Source organism: Grus americana, chromosome 5, assembly GCF_028858705.1.
Source record: "Grus americana isolate bGruAme1 chromosome 5, bGruAme1.mat, whole genome shotgun sequence".
Classification (NCBI taxonomy): Eukaryota; Metazoa; Chordata; class Aves; order Gruiformes; family Gruidae; genus Grus; species Grus americana.
In genome coordinates, this window is record NC_072856.1 from 29,943,350 (window position 1) to 29,964,347 (window position 20,998).

The 20,998-nt window shown below is 41.8% G+C and overlaps 1 protein-coding gene across 1 annotated transcript in view; it reads right to left on the reverse strand.

Moving 5' to 3' along the window:
* LOC129206741 (uncharacterized) overlaps positions 1 to 20,998 on the reverse strand; it is a 54,604-nt gene that overhangs the window by 25,017 nt on the left and 8,589 nt on the right. The window contains exons 3-18 of the mRNA XM_054826520.1: positions 19,803 to 19,875; positions 15,861 to 15,997; positions 15,239 to 15,370; positions 14,063 to 14,103; positions 12,940 to 12,982; positions 12,063 to 12,125; positions 11,446 to 11,610; positions 11,242 to 11,328; positions 10,066 to 10,103; positions 8,063 to 8,210; positions 7,014 to 7,150; positions 5,911 to 6,133; positions 4,328 to 4,442; positions 3,096 to 3,233; positions 1,573 to 1,680; positions 165 to 356 (exon numbers count right to left, since the gene is read on the reverse strand). Of these exons, the coding sequence (XP_054682495.1) occupies positions 165 to 356; positions 1,573 to 1,680; positions 3,096 to 3,233; positions 4,328 to 4,442; positions 5,911 to 6,133; positions 7,014 to 7,150; positions 8,063 to 8,210; positions 10,066 to 10,103; positions 11,242 to 11,328; positions 11,446 to 11,610; positions 12,063 to 12,125; positions 12,940 to 12,982; positions 14,063 to 14,103; positions 15,239 to 15,370; positions 15,861 to 15,997; positions 19,803 to 19,875 (1,840 nt within the window). The remainder of the gene's footprint in view (positions 1 to 164; positions 357 to 1,572; positions 1,681 to 3,095; positions 3,234 to 4,327; positions 4,443 to 5,910; positions 6,134 to 7,013; positions 7,151 to 8,062; positions 8,211 to 10,065; positions 10,104 to 11,241; positions 11,329 to 11,445; positions 11,611 to 12,062; positions 12,126 to 12,939; positions 12,983 to 14,062; positions 14,104 to 15,238; positions 15,371 to 15,860; positions 15,998 to 19,802; positions 19,876 to 20,998) is intronic.

The window sequence follows — 20,998 nt, forward strand, 5'->3', positions numbered from 1 at the left end:
CTTTTATACCTGACAACACTGAAGTCTTAGTCTCTTCTCTCCATTCAGAAAATAAATATTCTTTCAGTAGATTTTTTTTTCCCTTGCCAAGCCTGACAGAGCTCTTTCCTAAATTCCCCAAAATGACCTGAAAATTATGCCTGTTAAATATTAGTACCCATTACCTTTCCATCGACAGAAGTGCTCATTCTCCAGGTAGTTGTTATGCAGCTGGTAGCCCTTCAGGAAATTGTGGTGCTGGGCAACAGAGAAGCGGTCAGTCAATGCTCCCCGAAGGGCGCTGGACAGGGGGCCAGGAGGAGTGTACATGCGAGTCCTCAGCTCGTGAGGTCTTGTAGGCAACACCGGGTCTTCATCTAGAGGAGCGGAGAAAAATGGGGGAACCATTTGTTAATTGATGTTCATTTCTGGTTGCCCTGGTGTGTAGGAGATCTCAGGGTTGTTCTGGGATGATTCACTAAACACACAAAACCTATTCTGAAGGAGAGGAGTGTCTGCTGAACAAAGTTCTGCTGATGGTCTTAAGCTTTGGCCTGAAGACAGCTCATCAGAAGCGGTCTTTCGTCCTGGAAAAGCAACACCTTAAGGAAACTAAGTAATTCAGAGAATGTCCTGTCAGAAAGTAAGTTACATATCCTCACAGGAGGGTATCATGAAACAGAGGCAAGTACGTAGAAAATGGGGCTGAAGCATATGCTCCCACTCAGTCAGATGGGTAACAACAGGGCACCACAAGGTCTATTGCAACAGTGACCACTTCTACCTGATAATCACCCATGGCTACATGAGCATATGCTTAATCAGTAGCATGACAGCATCCCAAGAAAACCTAGGGCATACATTCATATTTAGAAACTAAGCGTAGTTTTCAGGGTGACTACATGGCAGCATATATGGGTGAAAAGTAGAAACGACACAAGGTGTGGTTTCTTGATCACAACCTGCTTTGCCGGACCAAGTGACTGACGGTGCAGCAGGAGAGATTTGGTGGTTTCCATCATTGCACAGATGTATTTCTTTATTTTCAGGATGTCTGTAATTATAGTTACTATCATATTACATGATTTAGCAATAAACCCGTGGTTTCTGTATTGCTTCAGAAAATACCCACTGGGCCTCATTTATCTTTGTACTAGGATGAATCCAATGCAGTAATTACTGTACTGAGTAATAAAATAAAACCCCAGGAAATATTGATTAGCCAATTGATATTCAGATTTATTCTCTTATTTATATTTACAGGCAGTAAAAATAACTTTATTCTCTGCCATTGGTTCTTGGTTCTGTATGGCTGAGTGAGAATGGGCAATGCCAAAACACTTCCTGAGAAATATGTGACCCCTCTAAAGCTTCCTCTTAAGGACAGAGCCTTTAATCAGTAGGGTTTTAGTAAGCCTACTAATTACAGCAGCATTTCCTTGATTACCCTTCTCCTCTTAGTCTTTACGGTGGGAGGGGACGTCGTTATCTCTTAGGAGTATCCTATGATGCTGGCTTCAACCTAGTTGACCAGATGATGCCAAAGGCATTCAGAAGACTAAGTAACCATTAATAAAAGGCTTAATTTCTCACCAACTTCTTCTACTCTGTCTTGTGTCCATCTCTTCCAGAAGTCCTCTGAACTGTGGGACAGTCCCCATATTTGTAATAGGTTCACAGAAAATATACTGCTCCACATACCTGTAAAGGGAATTAGTGAACACAAGGACACATTTTAACAAGAAACTGCCTTTTTCCTTCTATTTTGACCTCCTGGATTAATTTTTGAATGGGCTTAATTCAAATATTTCTAAACTTTTGGGCTATTAAATTCCTCTTAACTTTCCATGGCATTGGTTTGGATCATGCTGCTGTTAGTTCTGTGCCTAACCTACCGCATGGCTCTGCTGCACCGTACAGAGAGAGAAGAATGCGAAGTAAGTAAAGGAGAAAAAGCCACTTGCTTGAGAAGTGAAATAAGAGCTCAGGTAGTGTACATCACAAAAATGTCTTTTCCATCCCTGTCTTCCTTACTCCAGCTTCTCTTTTCCTGCACTCGCTCTGATCAGCTTTCACGCACCCTGAATTGTTTTGCGGCGGGATGAACTGGCTTTTCAGCCATTTGGTTTGTAAGAGATCTCACACCGCAGCACAGATGCAGTGGGCTCCTGCTCCACTGTGCACTCTTTTCTCCACCCAGGATTGCCCCTCTCTGCCTCCCCACAGGGGCACAGGTGGCTTTGTTGATAAAACATAATGCCACCATTTCATCTGCCATTGTATATTTATATATGTGTTCTAATTAGTCTACCACAATCTGACTTCTTAATTTTCAGTGGGGCACAGAAACCAGTATGGCACACACAGTATGTAGAAAATTAATTTCCCAGTAGTGGACCAGGTAAAAAGGGCCAGCCCAAGAGGTAGTATTTTAAAGATACTCCTTGGGATTACAGACTATTTAATATCACAGCATGTTTACTGAAACCAAGGAGATTCTATGCAGTACGAGTATAAGAAGAGATGACTGAAACTGAACTCGCACCGCTGTGTGTCCACCTGCCAGTCATTCTGACTCCTTGGTAAAGGGATATTATTACTTCTACAGGCAACCCATCAGTACAAGTCAGGGACTGACCAGAGAGATTCAGAGACCCTTCACTTCTGGTCTCGTTTTTCATCCTGGGCAGTCTGCATCTTTAGTAGATAGGATTCTTTACATGGAGTTGAAGTTAAACCTTGCAGTGGAAGCACATCTGCAGGTTTCCTGCTGTCTCAAAATTTTCGTTATGTTGGAGTGCATTCAGAGAGGAATCAGAAGAATAACCAAAGAAGTGGGAACTATTCCTTACAATGAAAGAATTAAGGAGCTTTATCTATTCCATCTATAAGACACAATGTTAAAAAGTTTGTGCATACCAAGACAGTGACAAGAAACTGAAAAAGATGTGGGATTTTTTACTGTACTCTTTTGGACAAACTACCACATACACCCATTTCCTGGCAGGTGATATCATAGCAGCGTTCAGTATGTTAGACCAGAAATATCCACCCTCCGGTTAAGAGTGTTGCACCCCTCTGAAGTGCCTCTGTGCCAGGACAATGCAATACATCACCTTGAAGGTAGCAGATCCGGGATTCAGGGAGCTTTTTTAACAAGCGTCCCATGAAGAACTCACTTCCGAAATGCTCTGTGCGAACAAAGGCGCCGTACTTCAGCAGTCCCACCTCGTAGGGGGTGAATTCCACCCACTCTGCAATACAGCCACAACGGGACACTTAGAGGGCTCTCAGCTGGGTGTGGAGAGAGGGGTGGCTAGGGCGTACATGGGTCTGACTGCTGTTTGCTGCCCTGCCTTTGCAAAGCCTTGTTTGTAAATGACCGCCCATGTGGCCCGGCAGCCGAGCTCGGACACTGTGGCAACAGGGAGGCAGGAGCAGCTACGCCGCTCGCGGTGGTGCTGCCGGTGGCACAAGGCACGTGCAGGGAGCACAGCAAGGCTCCAGCTCTTACACGCCCCGTGCGCATGCACCAGCGCAGGGTTCTCCAGCGTACATGAGGTTTCACTCTGGCCTTGCATACGCCACAACTAGGTGAAAGTACTTCCACTGTTATCAACACAGTTAATTTAACTTCCATTGAATAATTTAATTATGTACAAAGACAGGTACTCAGCTCTTCAGAAAAGAGTTATTATACTCTTTATAAGGGATACTAAGGAAGACAGAACTAGCCCTTGACTTTCTCAGATGCCCTTTCCAAGTGAAGTGCAATTGTCTGATATAACTGCAGTGTGAGCAAAGACAGAAAGGTCATGGATCATAATTTCCTTTTCGTTCAGAAGTGGTTCATTTTTTCATCTCAACAATAAAAAAATTGATCTGAATTTCTTCTCCGCCTCTTCTCCTCCTCCAGCTGCTTCTCCTCATGGAAAAAAAAATAACCAAAACAATGAGCAAAGCAAAAGATTCAGTTGGGAGTAGGTTGGACACTTTCCCAAATTTTATCATGACTATGTGGTCTTCCTTTATATTGAAACTGGGCATTGACAGAAAGCAGTATTTAATCCTCAGACAATTCCAATACCTCTTATTCTAGGTGGATCAGATAATATTTCAAAAATGGCCTTTCTGGCAGGATTTTGACTGCGTATGTCTAGACAGTGAAATGCTGATCTCAAAAAGTTCTTGTACTAACATCGTAAGGCATGGAGGTGATGGTTATTTTTCCAAAAAGCAACTAACACACCAGGACTGTTTTCTCCAAGTACTACCAAGCAGAAAAGAATGAATCATAGGAATTCAGTTGCCAATTCTAGCCCCACAGGATCTGAAACTTCATGCTTACCTTTGAAATCATTGGTGCTGTAATTGTCCCGGACACTGACCGACACATAGATGGGCAGTGGGTTCTGGCCATCACACAGTGCTTCTTGCTGCTCTGAAAGTTTGTGGGGATCTTTCTGTTTTTGAAGAAAAACAGTTAAGTGAGAAGAGATGGAAACAACGCATGGTGTTTTCGATGGCCCCAGCACTGGAGGAGTCAGGTGGCTCTGTCCCCAGCATGCAGGACATGCCATAGCAGCTCCATTGCACAGAGCACTGCAGGCACCCACCCACTGGTGATGGACCAGTCTCCCAGGGTCCAGCGTGACTTTGTGTATGGGTTCACAAAAAGAAGAGGAGAAGGAAAACTATTTCTGCATAGATGTCGGTACATACTAGAAAGTACTGCCCTGGCAAGTAGGAGAAGGGGCAAGCTGCCCCTTAGGATTAGGAGCATAGTGAGCAGTCCTTGCTCTCCTGGGGCTGAAGGAAGCCCTTGAGCATGTCAGCACTGAGTTTCCTTTCTTAGTACAGAACAGCTATCACAGTCCAGCCTTGCACGGGGACTTGAATTTGGCAGCAAATTATTTGCATCTCACCCAGCTTCTCTTCTAGAAAAGCATATATTCTTATTGAAGAGGTTTGTAAAAAAAGTAGTATCTCATGAACTACTGACAAATATAAGAGCAGCTAGTTCTGGCAGATTAGAGAGAGGTTAGTGGTTACATAGCAATAGTCAGCACTGCTCAAAGGGAAAGAAGCTGGACTAGATTGTGAGGAGGACCTCATCTAGCTGAGATTAAACGAGAGGCAGCTATTCAGCTTATACCTTTGTTTAATATATAGTGTTCCTCTCTGTATGTATTTATTGTCTGTTGACATATAATACTATATATGTACTTATATAAAAAAAAAAAATAAACCCAAATGAATGGCTGAATGACTGAAGCATTCCTGCCCCCACTGGAGCACACCTCTGGTCAATCCTCAACCACTTGTCCCTTCCCGCTTCCCAAGTGCCAAAGCACACATCTTTGAACAGTGGTCCAGCTGGAGAGAAGAGGGAGTGGACTGCTGTACTGTAAGGGTAGAATATTCAAATAATAGAAAAGCAAATTTGTTAATGCTTGTAAAACTTTATAGCACTTAAACTAGCTACAGTCTGAGCAGTCCTTCTCAGCAAAAGTAAAATATGCACTTGCCTCCAGAGTACCTGCAGATCAAGTTACCTGCCAGTGGATGCAAATCACTAAGTACTCTAGGTGTTCCTTGCTTTCTTCAGATAGTTTTCACACTGTTGAGATTGCCCTACTTTGCATCTTGCACTCTTTTTGCATGCATAATCTGCATCTTAGGCAGACTGCCCGAGATTGCCTCCACTTCTATGTAAATACCAGCCAGAGTTCAAACAGCTGCATCCACAACATACAGGATGCATTTCTCCCTAGGCAGACTATTAAAGGAAAGTAAAAAATCTGGGAGTTTGTTGACATGAAGAACTCCACTCTGTTTTGAGGTAGGTTCTCTGAAATGATGGGCTAGTTTCTTCTCCATTCACTGAGAGAAAAATAAATGGTTCTCTATGAAATGGAATACACATCATACCCCATCATTTAGTAAATACTCGATCATGAGCCCCCAAAGATCTATAAATGATGTCCTGTATCCTTCTTCTTTCCGCTGACAAAGCTGCTTGTTGTAGTACTTCATGCGATCCATAGAGAAACAGCCCATCTTGCATTTGGTTGCTTGTTTCTGGGCTTCACCAATATGCGAGTCTAGGTCCTTCTGTGACCAGTAGGCATCTCTGTATAAGTTGGCCATGGTCCTGGAGAAAGATAATACAGACAGCAAAAGTCAAAAGGAGCAAAAAGAGTCTTGAAATTTTGCGCCTTTGGGGACAGGGGGTTACATTAAGGAATTCACTTCTGCTAATACATAGTCCGGTTTTGCTGCTCCATCCAGTAGAATGAACACTCTAGAGTTTCTATGACTGTTTTAAAGATGGCCCTGAAGAATAAGGTAGTTTTTAATGTTCTTGACTTATTGTTAAAGAGAACTGTCAGCAGCTTAAGGGATAAAATTGCCAGGTGTGAACATAGGTACATTTCTGAAACACAAATTAGGCAGAAAATTATAGATTTTCTTTGCTTGTTTTCTATAACCATAAATCAGTTCACACGAGCTGCTGTGTGAATCCTCTATTTTACCAACCATGGAACCATCAGATATTGGGCAGTTATAGGTCCTGTGAGCAGGGGAACTCAGTCCTTTCCCAAACTGACAGGTTGCAGGGGTAAGTGTGCACTGTCCTGCAGTTTCCTCTGTGTGACCAGTTAGAAAGCAGAGCCAGTCTCAGAAGTTACTGGGAGCAACAACTGGGACATCAGGGGAAAGAGGAAAAGGTGTGATGCTATGGACAGTCTTACATCCACCGTAACTACTTTCTTAGAAACCATTTTGACAAGTGTAATTGTCGTATACATATTTAACTGCTGCAAATGTGGAGTTGAAAAGCACAGTAAAGAATTGATAATAAAAAAAATGGTGCATCAGATGCTAATATTTAATGGCCTGTTATTGAGAAACAGCTTGTTTCTACGATGTTTGAAGAAAATCTCCTCATCTTGTCAGCTTTCAGAAGCTCTTCTCCACAGCAGCATCACCTTCAAAAGGCCTGGTCAAGCCTCTTGTACAAGCTGGCTTACCACGTGGTGCCGGACAACCCACTGATGTATGTTACGCAGTCCAGGAGATTTAATTTCTTGAGTCCCATAAGGCTGCCGTATAGTCCTGTCATTGACTTCAGTCCTCCACCTGTCGTGATGATAGCCACAACGGGGACCTGTCGGGCAGAGGAGGATGGGACGTTCACACTGACAGCATTCAACATGGCATCCCAGATTGCGGCGGGGTCTGGCCACCACACCCAGCCCAGGTCCCGATCTCAGACCCCTGGTCCATTTTCAGAAGGAAAGACTCCAAAACCAAGTAATGATGGCTACTGCTGCTTCCCTTTGGATAAACATGGGTTCAGAGATTAACCCATACCTGGGTTCTTGCCCATCTCTAGGGCGAACAGGGGCACAGATGAACAAGAAAAAATCCTTCTGTGGAGGCAACAATGTATTTTCTCTACATTTCCCACTCCTTTGCCACTTTTTTCTTATTTCGCACATCTATTACTACTGTATGAAAATCCACATGCCAATCCCATGAAAAAATACACTCAGTTCACAGCCAGTGTTGTTAAGCTACCCTCATCAATGCTGTTATTCTTCAGCATTGTGAAGTTGCTTCAAAATAAATTATATTTATCTTAAGAAATTTCAAAACTGCAAGAAAAGTAAGATATTATATGAAGCACGCAGAGATGTTTATCCTAAATTCTCACAAAATGATAAAATTTGAACAAGGGGAGAACCCTTTGCTATGTAATGTTTTTAACATGCACACAGTATTTCTGAACCAAGCCAGTTAAAGCATAGGATGGTAGGGATGAACACACCTCAAATCTGACAGATTCCAAATTGACAGTCATGAAGGATGGAATTACTGCAACTAGTGTTCCTTGCAATAACAAACCTTGGCAGCAGAAGCAAATGTACTGAGGACACATGGACGAACTGGTACCCGCACAACAGATACACATGGCCCATTTTCCTGACTACTCATCTAGAAGAGTACATGAAGGCACTAGAAATTCAAGATCTACGCACCCACCCCCCCACCCCCCAACCCCCCAACACACACATACTTCAAAATCCTGCAGGTCCTGTTGTAGGTGAAAAACATTTTTCAGTGCACTTGCTACATATCTCTTTCTTTTCCCCAGGAAAGCCATCTCCTCTGAACACAAATCAAACCCAAAGCGCATGTCCAGGTCTTGGTGGCAAGAACATTTACTATGATAAAAACAGACACATATTTTAGATATTAACACAGCCATATCAAACTTAGGACTTTGATCAAAGATAATCTACAGCACCCTTCCCTTCAAACAGGGTGATGCAATGTGACAGGAGCAAGAGAGAATATTCTAACTCTTTTTAAAAGTAAGAAAACTTATTTTAATTAGCAAGCTTACCCAGTGGCATTATATCCCATTATTACTAACTGATGAAGAAACAATGTACAGTATTTACAAATGAAACAAAATATTTAAATGAATATTCTAAAACTAAAATAATTACAAGTTTAGAAAATCTGTGCAAATGGTCAAAAGTGATTTCATGGTGTATTTTCTCATTCTATATCTAAAATAAACCAAATATTCAAATGTTGGCATTTCCAACGTGAAGGAAAAATCCTGTTTTGAGCAACTCGAGTGGGAACGCATCCCCCTCTAGCGGTGATCATCGCTGGGGAGGAAACCCATCCAACCCGCCTGCCAGGCACGGGTGGCCAGGTAACCCTGCTCGCTGGAGGGATGACCTCGATGACATCCAGCCCCTGGATGGATGGAGATGGGTCACCGAGTTCAGTGGGGCAGGATTTCACCCCCGCTGCTCTGGTCTGTGTGCACTTGCACAAGCTGTCTCACAGGTCAACGCTGGCAGTTGTATTTCACATCAACCTTGACTTAAACATTGTAAAGCATAATATTCCTCAGAGGAAGATTTCATTTGCATCAGTTTTGAAATTTAATAAGTCATTCCTTAAAATGCCACTGTTGCAGATAATTTCCCTGGGCATTTGTGCACTTCTGCTCACTAACCTCTCTCCTGTCTCTTCCTGCCCTGCGCCTACAAGACATCGATAGGCAAGAGATCTGGCATGGTGTCTTCAGGCCAGGCATTGTAAAATGGCAAGGGTTTACTTTTTCTATCAGTGACAGAACTTCTCTCTTCTACTGAGTCCATAATTTCAAAGAAACTAGTAATGAAATTTATTTATCAGATTTCTCCATCATCAGATCTGGATAAAATCAGCCAAATGATTACAAATGTATTATTAAATGAAGATATGCAAGGGGAATTGAGTTAGGTGGAGCTGCAAAAGCCACTGTCCATTGTAAATCAAGATGCAAACAAACTGCTTTTAAAATTCTCTAGAAATAAAATAAATAAGCGGGAAGCATTTTTCCTGTCCTGGAATAATACTGGTTTTCCTGTTGTCATTGATCACTTGCCTTTCTGAAATAAATGACAGAAAACTCTGAATTCAAAATTAAGTTATTTTTCCCATTTATTTCCTAGACAGGTACACACACAAAAAGATCAGTTTGCCCAGTTCTGTGTGTTACACACAGCTATGGATAACATGAAACATCTTCATGCTTAATAATGAGCATGTCTATAGATGTGAAATCACTAGCCACATTGTCTACCTTAGTTTCTACTCAATATACAGTATAAATGGACTTAACAGAATACAAGGTTTTTCACTACTGAATATTGACAATTAAAAAAATGTTCATCATTTCTGCTCAAATTTAATGTTTACTCTTGTCTATTCTGGGTTTTTTAGTCAGCTTTGTTCTTTTTGTGAATTTCAGAGACTGACATTGTTCAAAAATAATATTCTGTGGTGAGAAGGGAAGAGGTAATGCAGAAGGAAATACATATTTATTGACATTTATTGATTAAAGCCAAATCTTCCTAAGGCTAATTATGTATAATATACTGTGAGCATATTTTATGTTTTATTAAAAGCACATTCTAGTTTTCAGACTGAGAATGCCTGCTTGTGTCATTTCCATGTGGCTAAAACAATATCAAAAACAATAACCCAAGACTTTAGGAATAGAAGTTCTCTTACCAGCTTTGTGCTCTCACATTCAAGTCAAATCTTTTCTCCTGGAAAATAAGAATGTGTACTGTAATTCTATTTTAATTTTAAAATTTCTTTTTTCCCTTTCTGTCTGGGGGTAAGAGCTTGATTTAGACCCCAGCAAGATCTGGCAATCGCAAAGTTAAATGTCTGATATCTTGGCATATATTTCCAAAAGCATTCACTTATCGTTAGTGGAACATGCCTACCCACAGATTCCAAATGTTTCCAGGCTGCAGAAACCACTAACAGTCTTGGTGTAGGAGGTTCCTGAGACTCATGCAGTAGGTCCCGTTTCCTGTGTTATTCACAAGATTTCTGCAGCACCCTGAAGTACCAGCTTTTGTACGTTTCCCGTTCTTTATGCTCTAATCTTTGCATCAGATCTTTGACATCCTGGCCACAGTCTCAAAGTGAAGAGACTGCAAGTCTGCATTTGCTTCTGCCAAGACTTCATCCTGTCTTAAAATTTTTATTGCAACCTTCATATTAACTGACAAAAAGTGCTCTGTTCTGAGAAGATGTTTTAATGGCCCTGAAATTTGATGTTCTCCTACGTCTTCACAGCATAACAATTAATATTTGGACAAGATTGTCCCTAATAATCTGGACATCTGTAGATGTTTCTTAGCAGAAACACACTTTTTTTTTAGTGAGGATCTTTTTCTTCTATTAATTTCATTCAAAATTATACAGCACATACATCTATTTCAATATTCTCATTACATTCTTTAAAATCCATATGCTATGTCTAATATTTTTAATATATTTTAATATATTGTCCCTTGAGGCACATGGTTTATGAAGGGCAGATTTATTGACTTTTTCCTAGCTTGTGTCCAAGGAGCAACTTTCCATTTGGACTAAGCAAAGGAGGGGTGTGAGTCTTTGGGTAAACAGGGAGAGATGTACTGAAGGAACCATCATATTTTCTGACATTCTTGTTGGGCTCTGTATCCACTACTGGCACATAATGGACACTAATGGAGAGACAACCTGCTTCTGTGGAGAAAACAACTGGAGAAACAAAGCTCCTGTTTGTTCAAGGTCTGAGAAAAAAATCAGAATGCTTCTGACCCTCTTAGCAGCCATCTGGGACAATATTATGGGGAATGGTTTCTACTTGAGTGACCTTTTATTCCTAACAGCTGAAGTGATGCTTACCTCTGCAATGGTCGTTTTCCTTCCCATGGGCAGCGAATTCAGCATCACCACAGGGGACCCCGTCTCTGTACTGTACTTACAGGTCCACTGGGAAAAAAACAAGCTTTAGGACAAAAACAGTAATGGGCTTACCCTCTCCCCCTCCTCCCACTTTCTAGAGAGGCACTCATGGTCAGTTCATCATTAAGGCAACTTCCAACATACAGGGTGGTAGCGCCTCTTCTTTGGCAACATGACATCCAGCGTTGGTTCTGCGTACTTGATATAGTGGAACTTGGTGGGACCCGATGGGCTGGCTACTCCGTCAGGGCCCAGCGTGATATCCTGCGTCCCCTCAAAGGAGCCCTTCACGGTGAGAGAAAGCTCTTTCTCTAAAAGAGCAAATCAAAGCTCGTGAGAAATGTCACTATGATTTAACCAAAAAATTATGCTGGCTTGATTAAAAGTGAGGTGCAGGTAGCAGAGCTGTATAGTTTGGACCATAGCTTTGTCTAGTGGAAAGTGCTCTGAAGGGAGCACTGGTGACAAAGGCAAAGGAGCAAAGCAGATGCTATTTTCATAGTAAGGGGACTCTGAATGTTCTCGGTGTTATACAGAACTGGGATTTCAACTTTAATGCAGGTCTAATAGACCTTATTTACATATACCTAAGGGAGTACAAGATGCAGTCATTGAAGTCTATAACAACCTAATGTGCTTACCTGGTGTTAACTGCACTGAATACTGTAAATATTGTTTATTCCACTAATACATTATATGAAAGGGGTATCCTCTCATCAGTAAGCATGCAATTATTGGTAGATAGATAACAAAGCAATAACCTTACTTGATTTTTGCTGCATCTTCTCTGCCACTTCAACTTCCAAGCAGCAAAGTTCACGGCACTGTAAAAGACAGAGAACAGGAATCTGTGAGAAAGACCGTGACATCCCAACCTCATTACTGGGAGCTGTGAATTGCTCAGCTTTTGGACATGTCTAGTTCCCTGAAGTGCCTAATTCCCTGGCATTTCTGGGCTTTTGCCCAGTAGCCACTAACAAAAAGGAAAAAAAAAAACCTTTTGGAGGGAGTTGTAGAGCATCCCTCAGTGACAATGACATACACAGTAAGAGGAAGATACAAAGGAAGAAAATCAGGAGCATTTTCAGGACAGCAGCAGAGATACAAAGGGTTAAACTGGGGAAAACATAGATAAAAGACTCATTGCTGAGTCAGTAGTAGAAAGAGTTTTCTGAAGAAGCATTGCTATTAACATTTTGGGTTGCTTTTTTGTTAATGGCACTCACTCTTCTTCCACATAATGTAATTACAATAGGTCAATACTTAGTGCTGAGGTTACCCACCAAGCATGGGTCATCTCCCAGGGGAGGACAGGGCTGGGTAGGTTGTCAGCAAGTGGCTTCACAGTATTTTTACCAGTGTGCTTTGATAGACATCAGTACGTTTTTTGAAGGAGTACTGGTACCAGAGGAAAGCTCTGTGTGTGTGTGTGTGTGTGTGTGTGGTGTGTCAACATATAGGACAAATGGGAAATAATGGGATATCATCAATGAAGACGACAATAAAATATTCCATTGTCAAAGTATCTAAATACGAAAGAGGGAAAAAAGAGAAAGAACTGGCCTACTGACTTCTCTAACCCCCACCCTCCCTTCCCCTTGATAATTACATAAAATTTCTTGGGAAAAACACACATACCACCAGGACTCCATTGGTAGCAATGGCTTCATGAGGACCAGAACTGGGAAACAAAATGAAAAACATGGATTTTTTAGACCAAACAAACGCCCACTCATCCTTGCCCAGGGTGTTGCCCTTTCTCCCCATGTAGAAGAATGACAGCCAGGGGGACCTCAGCAGGTACGTAACAAGCTCCTTTCCATACTTGCTTGGACTGAGCACTGCTCTGATGGGACTTGCTACTTTGCAGTGCAATCTGATGATCCTCTAAAATGGAATCTATGGTTAGTCAGTCAAATTCTTCTCCTCACTATAACGTGTAAAGTACATGTGTTTCAGTGGTAACATGCTAATATGCCAGCATATCCCCACTGGGAAGCCCAATTCTATGTATTTGCTGGTATACAAATACAATCAAAGGGGCATAGGGCAGTGGGTACCAATTACAAAGGGGAAAAAAAAGCTTTCCAGATCATTCAGGTCAGGAAATGGTGTAGGGTGACTTGAATTCTGGTCTTGGCTCCCCACTAGTTAGAGGGCTGACCTTAGGCTGTTCACTTTATTTCTGCCATGCCTTAGTTACCTTGTGGCAACACAAGAGACAAAAATACTGATTCATATGGATGGCAGGCTGACCAAGCTGGAGGAAAAGCACTGCACTAGAGCTTCCAACACATTGTCATTGTGTTGGGCAGAAAGAAAACAGAATTACTAGAACCAAAACAGAGCTGCAAGGGAAAATTGAAGGAGTCAGAGATATACTGGAAACCTAACCAGGATGGTTCAACATTAGGAGTCTGTCCAAAACATAAGCTAAAACAGGCACAGAAAGATTGATAGATATGCATGCATACACAAGCACATGCACACACACTCAGAAAGTCTTCTGAAATGTTCCCAGGTAGACAAATGCAACATTGTGGATAGAAGAGACAATGCTGGGAGGTGTGTCTTTGAAAGCAACTAAACTATGGAACAAACTGACTGAAGGGATCAGCCGGGCATCTGAGACTGCAGTAATGATGTAGGAGAAGTCTGGCAATTTTTACAGAAATCCCACAAAATGTGAGATCTAATGTTATTTATTTGTTTTAATATTTAATGACTTTTGCATTTTTATAATAATCTGTATATCACTTACGCGGCTTCCAACTTGAATTCAACCTCTAGCTCTTCCTTGGCCTGAAAGCAAGAACAAGAAATTAAATTAAGTAGTTACATAATGCTTGCTCCCTTGTCTAAACCCAGGTCCCTGGTATGCAATATTGAGGTAATTGGTTGCAGTGCACAGCCTGTAATAAATATTTCAAGCTGGAAAGTCTGAAACAACATTTCAAACCAGATAGTTTAATGATTCCTTCCTCACCTCCTTCCTTCTTCAAGGTATCATCAAAACAACCCGTACTTTTATCTCTCAGTGTGAAGCTGCTCCGGAAAGACAATTTGCAACTTGCTCTATCTTCTGAATTCTACCTTTTTCTCCTAACTATTCCTGGCACTGTCCTGCTGTGATTTACTGTCCTTGCTAATAGCTTGGAAGTTAAAGATGCTTTACACCCATCACTTTAACATAATAAACAGAGACTGGTATTATTGAGTGATTCAGAGTTACAGTTATGCAACCCTCTGTAAGGCAGTGTTGATATGTATGAGCTAGCTGTGACTGACCTAGTTTGGGTACCAGAAGCAATCTGCCCATGGTAGCAAGAAGTTGCATGTGAGATATTTCACTGATCTCATCCATAGACCTCAAAGGGAATGAACTGGTTTTTTCCATTTTATAGATGGGAAACTGAGAAACATACTAAATCAGTCATTCAGAGCTCCAAACTCACACTAATTCTGACAGACGAGTCAGCAGGCTCAGCTCTAGCTGAGGTATCGCTGCAGAGGACAGTGCTGGGATACATGTAGGGGTAGCTTCAGCTTTGCCTTTGGGGTGAAAGTAGATACAAACGAAGGGGTAGGGAGTAGTGACTATGAATTACATGGGGGAAAAAATTACAAATTATTCACCCTGCAACAGCTGTGCAGCCTTGGTGTTGCTCAGAGAGCTCACAGTCAGATCCCTCCCCTAGCTACCGCACTGTTTCAGTCATATGCTTTTTAATAATTTATAAAAATACTGGGAGGAGGGGCTCAGGCTCTCAAATCCAAATTTTTTACACATTTTTTGTGTTTATAATCTAAATGGCAATTCACGTACCCATTATTTGGATAAGTCATCCACGGCAGATTCAGAAAGCTCACCCCAAGATTTTGAAAATGTTGCATAACTCTCCACTGGTTTCTTAGTTGCTTTATTTTTTGCTCTCACCTTTGGGCTGGGCTTAAAACACAGGAGCACTGTTCTTTCAATTGGAAGTTTAGCAATATCAAAGAGTGCACAGAGGAGATGGTCATCCGGAGTAGCAAAATCCTCATCGTACACTGTCAGCTCCAGCATGTTCTGGAAAAAGAGGGAGAAGGGTTTTGTTATAGTTTCTACAGTCTGGACATCATTAGCTCTAGGGAAGAAGGAGTGTTGGGGGTGTGCTTGAGAAGAAAAGTGGAGAAATTAAGTATCATCCCCCTTTGGAAAAACATACTGTAAATTGAATATTCATTCTTCCCTAATTCAGTTTAATTGCTGCAACATTAGTAATACATTGGCTATACCTACACGACAGCTTAGTTAACTCCCAAATTCTCTATCCATCTTGCACTGATTCATATGAGTCTCTAGTTTCCCTAAAACTTCAAGCTCAGTTTCTGGCCCTCCTAAACAGCACCATCAAACAGGCATGGGAACTCAGTCATCTCTGCTGTTAAACACTTTGAACATGTGCTTTTCATGTGCTGCCTCTTAAACAATTCCTGGGCGCAGTTCAGGAGATAGATAGGACCCACTGTGCACAAAATCTTCAGGCTGCTTCAAGCAGACAACTTTGGCTCCTTACCTTGACCCGACTCTGGATCCTGAAGTAGAAGGTTTCATTCCACACTGGATTGTTGGAGTTTCTCACAGTTTTAGTGCGGGACTTTTCACATGTCGCAGTCGGCAGCCACAACGACACGTAGCAATCAGCCTGGCTTACTGGGTAGGGAAAGACGCAAAACAACTGTTAATGTGGCAAAGTTGGTGGTGCTGCATGACACTGGAAAGGTTATTGTGAGGTACCAACAGCAAGTACGAGTTATTTAAAAGCAGAAATGCCTGATGTAATGTAACTCTTTCCAAGATATTCTTCTGAGAGAGAAAAAGCACAGACCATAAGATGAGCTAGAATAGGAGGCAGTTTCTAGTCTTCCTTGCGTGAGTTACAGATAACAGCAATTTTGTGTGTAAAAGAGGGTGAGAATTTCCTCTTTTAGTCAGCCACTTTCTTTAGTTTCTCAACCAGCAAGCTTTCCTGTGCTCATGTGTGCATGCACACACACACGCTAACCCTCAGCTGCTCTCTGATGAGAGGGGGCTGGGAGCCTCCTCCACCTTTTGAGAACAACTGCAAAAGGTCTCCATCTCTGCCTTGCCTCCAGTGAGTAGATGACAGTCTCCCTCCAGAAGGCACTCATTGAATTAGACATTGGATCTTAACTTAGTGCCACCTCCAGGAAGAGAGTCTCTCTCCAGAAACGCACCAGGAGAAGGTTAGCAAAGGATATTCCATCTCATTTCTCAAAGGCACCTAAATTAAAGTATGTCACAAATGGCTACAGCCAAAGTTGCGATGTCCTGTGTGCCAGGGGAATGCAACATTCCCCTCTTCTCCTTTATTTCCTTAAGGAACAAAATCCCAAAGGGGAGGAAAAGGGCTGCTACAGGCTGCCTTTCTCCTCTATGTTTAAGCCCATAGGTGGAAACAACAGAAATTACCACAGTAGCATCTGTTTCCCTCACAGAGATAGCACAACAGGCTTTGCAGACTGATGACTCTGAGAATCATGAATCCCAGGGATGTCTTTTCACTTCAGACATTTTGGTTGCCTACTATATCCCTTTGCCTCCTGCTATCCTTACATGCATGCCCACTTCACATTATGGTCTAGGAGACAGACCTGAGTCTTTATCAATCCCGTGGGTACAGATAAACAATAAGCAGTATTAAAAGCCCCACAGTTTAAGAAGGATGTGAAGGTCCCTGAAATGTGTCCAGAGGAGGGCAACAAAGCTGGTGAAAGGGCTGGAAGGAATGTCCTATGAGGAGCAGCTAAGGACTTGGGGCTTGTCTAGTTTGGAGAAGACGACACTGAGGCGAGACCTCATTGCTCTCTACAGCTTCCTGAGGAGGAGAAGTAGGGAGGGAGGTGCTGAGCTCTTTGGTATCCAGTGATAGGATGCATGGGAATGGTTCACAGCTGTGCCAGGGGAGGTTTAGACTGGACATGAGGAAGCATTTCTTTACCGAGAGGATTGTCAAACACTGGAACAGGCTTCCTAGAGAGGTGGTTGATGCCCCAAGCCTGTCAGTGTTTAACATTTGGACAATGCCCTTAATAACATGCTTTAACTTGGTCAGCCCAGAATTGGTCAGGCTGTTGGACTAGATGATCATTGTAGGTCCCTTCCAACTGAAATAGTCTATTCTATTCTGTTCTGTTCTATTGCATTCATGAACAACGCAGAAAGTATGATGATGATGCATGTTGCAGCAGGCTGCCAGGAGACTGCTAGCATTGAAAACATTGTCTCCCCAGTAAGAGTAGGTCTAGTCAGCCTGGCCAGGCTGGCTGTCTTACACATTTGCCTTGCTTAGGCACATCAGTCTCTCTCTGAAGGAGGAACAAAGTGTGTCATCTGCACCTTTTCCTTGCAAAGGAAGTTGCTTGTCTTTATTTCATTTATAGACAGAGTTGATTTAAGAATTAGATTTAAGGCTGCCCTCCTTCTGTCTTTTAACTGCCTACTACTTGTCAAATTCCAGAATTCAGTCTATGCATTTCCACGAAGCGTGTCTGTCGTGGACTGGGCATTTTGGGAAAGTCTCATCTGGAAGAGTTTAGCTTTTTTCCAAGGAAGAGACAGAAGAAAAAATATTAGACTTTTGATGTAAAAAAATAAATTCTCGATATTACTCTGGCAGGTAATAGCCCTTCTACACCTTGCTCCAGAGTAGAAGAAACAAGCTAATTCTAGAGAGCAATACTGCACCTGATCCATCCTGCATCATTCAGGCAATGCCAGAGTAAGGATCTCCCAAACCAGAGTTTGCATTGGGAATACCATGTTTAATAACCCTTGCTAGACTTATACTCCATGAATAACTTCTTTTTGAACAGGTTGATTTTAACATTCATACATTCCCGTGACAATGAGTTCCATAGTTTACTTGTATATTCCTTTTATTCATTTTAAACTTCCTGCTTGATAATTTTACCAGGTGACCCTTTATTCTCACATTGTGAAAAATAGTGAAAAATGACTCCTTATTCACCTTCTCCCTCCTATTCCTTTTAGTAGAGACAGCGTCCATGTCCTCCTCAATAATTTCCCTTCCACTCTTAAGGCCTGTAGCCTATTTAGTCCCTCTGGATGTAAAAGTTGTTTCAGATCTGTCATAATAGTTGGTGCCTTTCTACAGTTTCTTGTGTTACTCCATTTCGTCAAGTGTCAGAGGCTTTGGCAGTGGACCTACCACATATATCCCCCTCAGAGAACTGTATAAGCATTGACTTTATATCGTATAATCACTGACTTGATTCCGTATGACTGTTTGGGTGGGTTGGGGTGGGTGGGGTGGGTGGGTTATTTTGTTTGGTTTTGGTTTGTTTTGTTTTTAATCTGGGAAATTCTATGCAGATAATAATGATTTGAAGAAGATCCTAGAAGTCACGATACTGAATTTAAAATGTTTTTGAAGTAATTCTGTATGACTACTGCATGAGTTTAGGTTTATCATTGGAGATCAATGACTGTTGGCTGTTTGGCTGGCAAAGTACTCTGTTCTGCTGATATGATTCGTCTTTCTTGTATCTTAACTGTACTTTGAGATACAAGGCATATCAAACAATCCTTAATTATATGAGTAGATGCAGGCAAACTAGTCAGCTGTGTATTTAATGCAAAATATTACTTCAGTTCTGCTTGCACAATCTCTCTCTACAACCTAGTTATTTGTGATTTTGACTTGCCGCCTGACGTGCAGAAGATCTGAGATGAGTCCTTGATGAAACCTTTCTGTGTTATTGCATCATCAGACGTGTGCCACAGCCATGGACCAGGAGGAAAGAGAGTGCGACCCAATGACATGACCTAAGATATGGCTAGTATATCCCTCACTCAGAGCTGTGACACAGGGAAGTCCTCTGATATACCTTCCAGAAAAACATGTGACAACCCCAGGGTAAGATGGGAATGGTACTGAATGGTAAATCCAGATCTTTGTCTTTCAGAACATCTTCCCTGGCTCTTCCTGTGCAAGAGACTATAGTATGGATTGCTGCCACTCACAGCGAAACAAGACAATCAAGAGAGATGGCAGGGTTACACCATTTCCCTTCCACGCTCACCCTAGAGCTAGTTTCAGCATCCTTTCACAAGTGGTCACGTAGCTGTATTGATTCAAACAAAACGAACTGTTAACTTGTCTGTTTTCTGTGAAATGCCTCTTAAATGCATCTCCTCACTGCACATGTGGATAGTCCATGTCCTTTAACTAAACAGTGATGTTTTCCTTTCCTGCTCTCTCAACTTCGCACCACTTTCCTGCCACATGACTCACATGCTTGCACAACTGCAAGACTGCTGCACAAGTGTTGGAAGGGAAAGGGCATCCAGCTCTCAGTCAACACATTTTTTGACAGTCATTTCAGGGTATTTAATCATGGCATCTTGCTAGACAATTATAAAAGAAAACTTGTTGCCTGCACCCTGAGATACCACTAAGAATGGAGATACTTACAGGCATCCACTCGCTGGAGGTTTCTCATCCGGATGATCCTTACAGTCAGCAGGTAGCAGGGAGAGGATTCTATCTGGAGAAGAATGGTACAAAACAGAGTATGAATAAGCCTTCAGTGGGAAAAAATATCAAATATGCAAACTAACCAAGTGCAACAAAATCATAACACAGTCGGTAAAAATTGTGTCAACCATCTCCCTATTCTGCAGATGAAAATCTGCAACATAAGCTTCTGCTATTTAAGAAGTCTTGTTTTAACATTTTATACATTTCAATGTCTTTTTGCTGTGTTACTCTGAGAGTCTGGATGGCTCATCACAGGAGAAAAGAAAGGCATAAATCCTTGTCAACTGATACTGTCTCTGAGACACTTGCAAAACCCCTTGCTCTAAAATTGCAGAGTTTAGCTCTACAACATAGCTACAATAAGTCTCTTGAAGGGAGTAAATGCACTGGTGAGCACCATGGTGGAGTTATGAAAATACCGCCAGTCTTACTTAAAGTTACAGTCAATCCCCTTAGTAACCACACATGAGGTCCCATCACATTGAAAAGAGCACTGTGGAGAGTATCTGTTGTCACTGACTCTCATGGGACAAACCCAAAGTACCGCTCTCAGAGAGGTGGTTTTGCTTTCTGCTTCAAAAACATAGATTTCTCTTTTTCTCCTTTACAATTGTACAGGGAAAACAGTAACAATAATCTGAGCTTATGTAAATCACAACTATGAGATAAACCAATGGCTGAGAATTATTTCCAGAGGATTTAGGGGGTAAGGAGTTAGGTATGGGTTGGTTGCCTTTGAGGGAAAATAAAGAACAGAACCCCACTCCAAAAAAACCTTTAAGATTGAAAGTGCTTAACTTCCTTCGGTCCCTTTGAATGTCTCAGTCATAACCTTCAACAAAACAAGTCTCTCCAGATTTTGTGACTGCAGGGACCTCTTCCTACTTATTATTAAAGGATAATGTGATTTCCTTCTTCTAAGGAAGGCGATTTCCTGCTGGCTCATTCCATAAAGCTGTCTCTGACTCAGTCCTATCTGCAAAAGGCTACTGTGACAAAGCCAATAAATAAACCAGCATTTCCTGTGGCTGTGACACACGGTCATTTCCTCACACTCCTAGAAACATTTCCACCTGCATAAGTGGTTATAGCAGAGCGCTCCAAATCATTCTTTTTTACAACAGCTATTT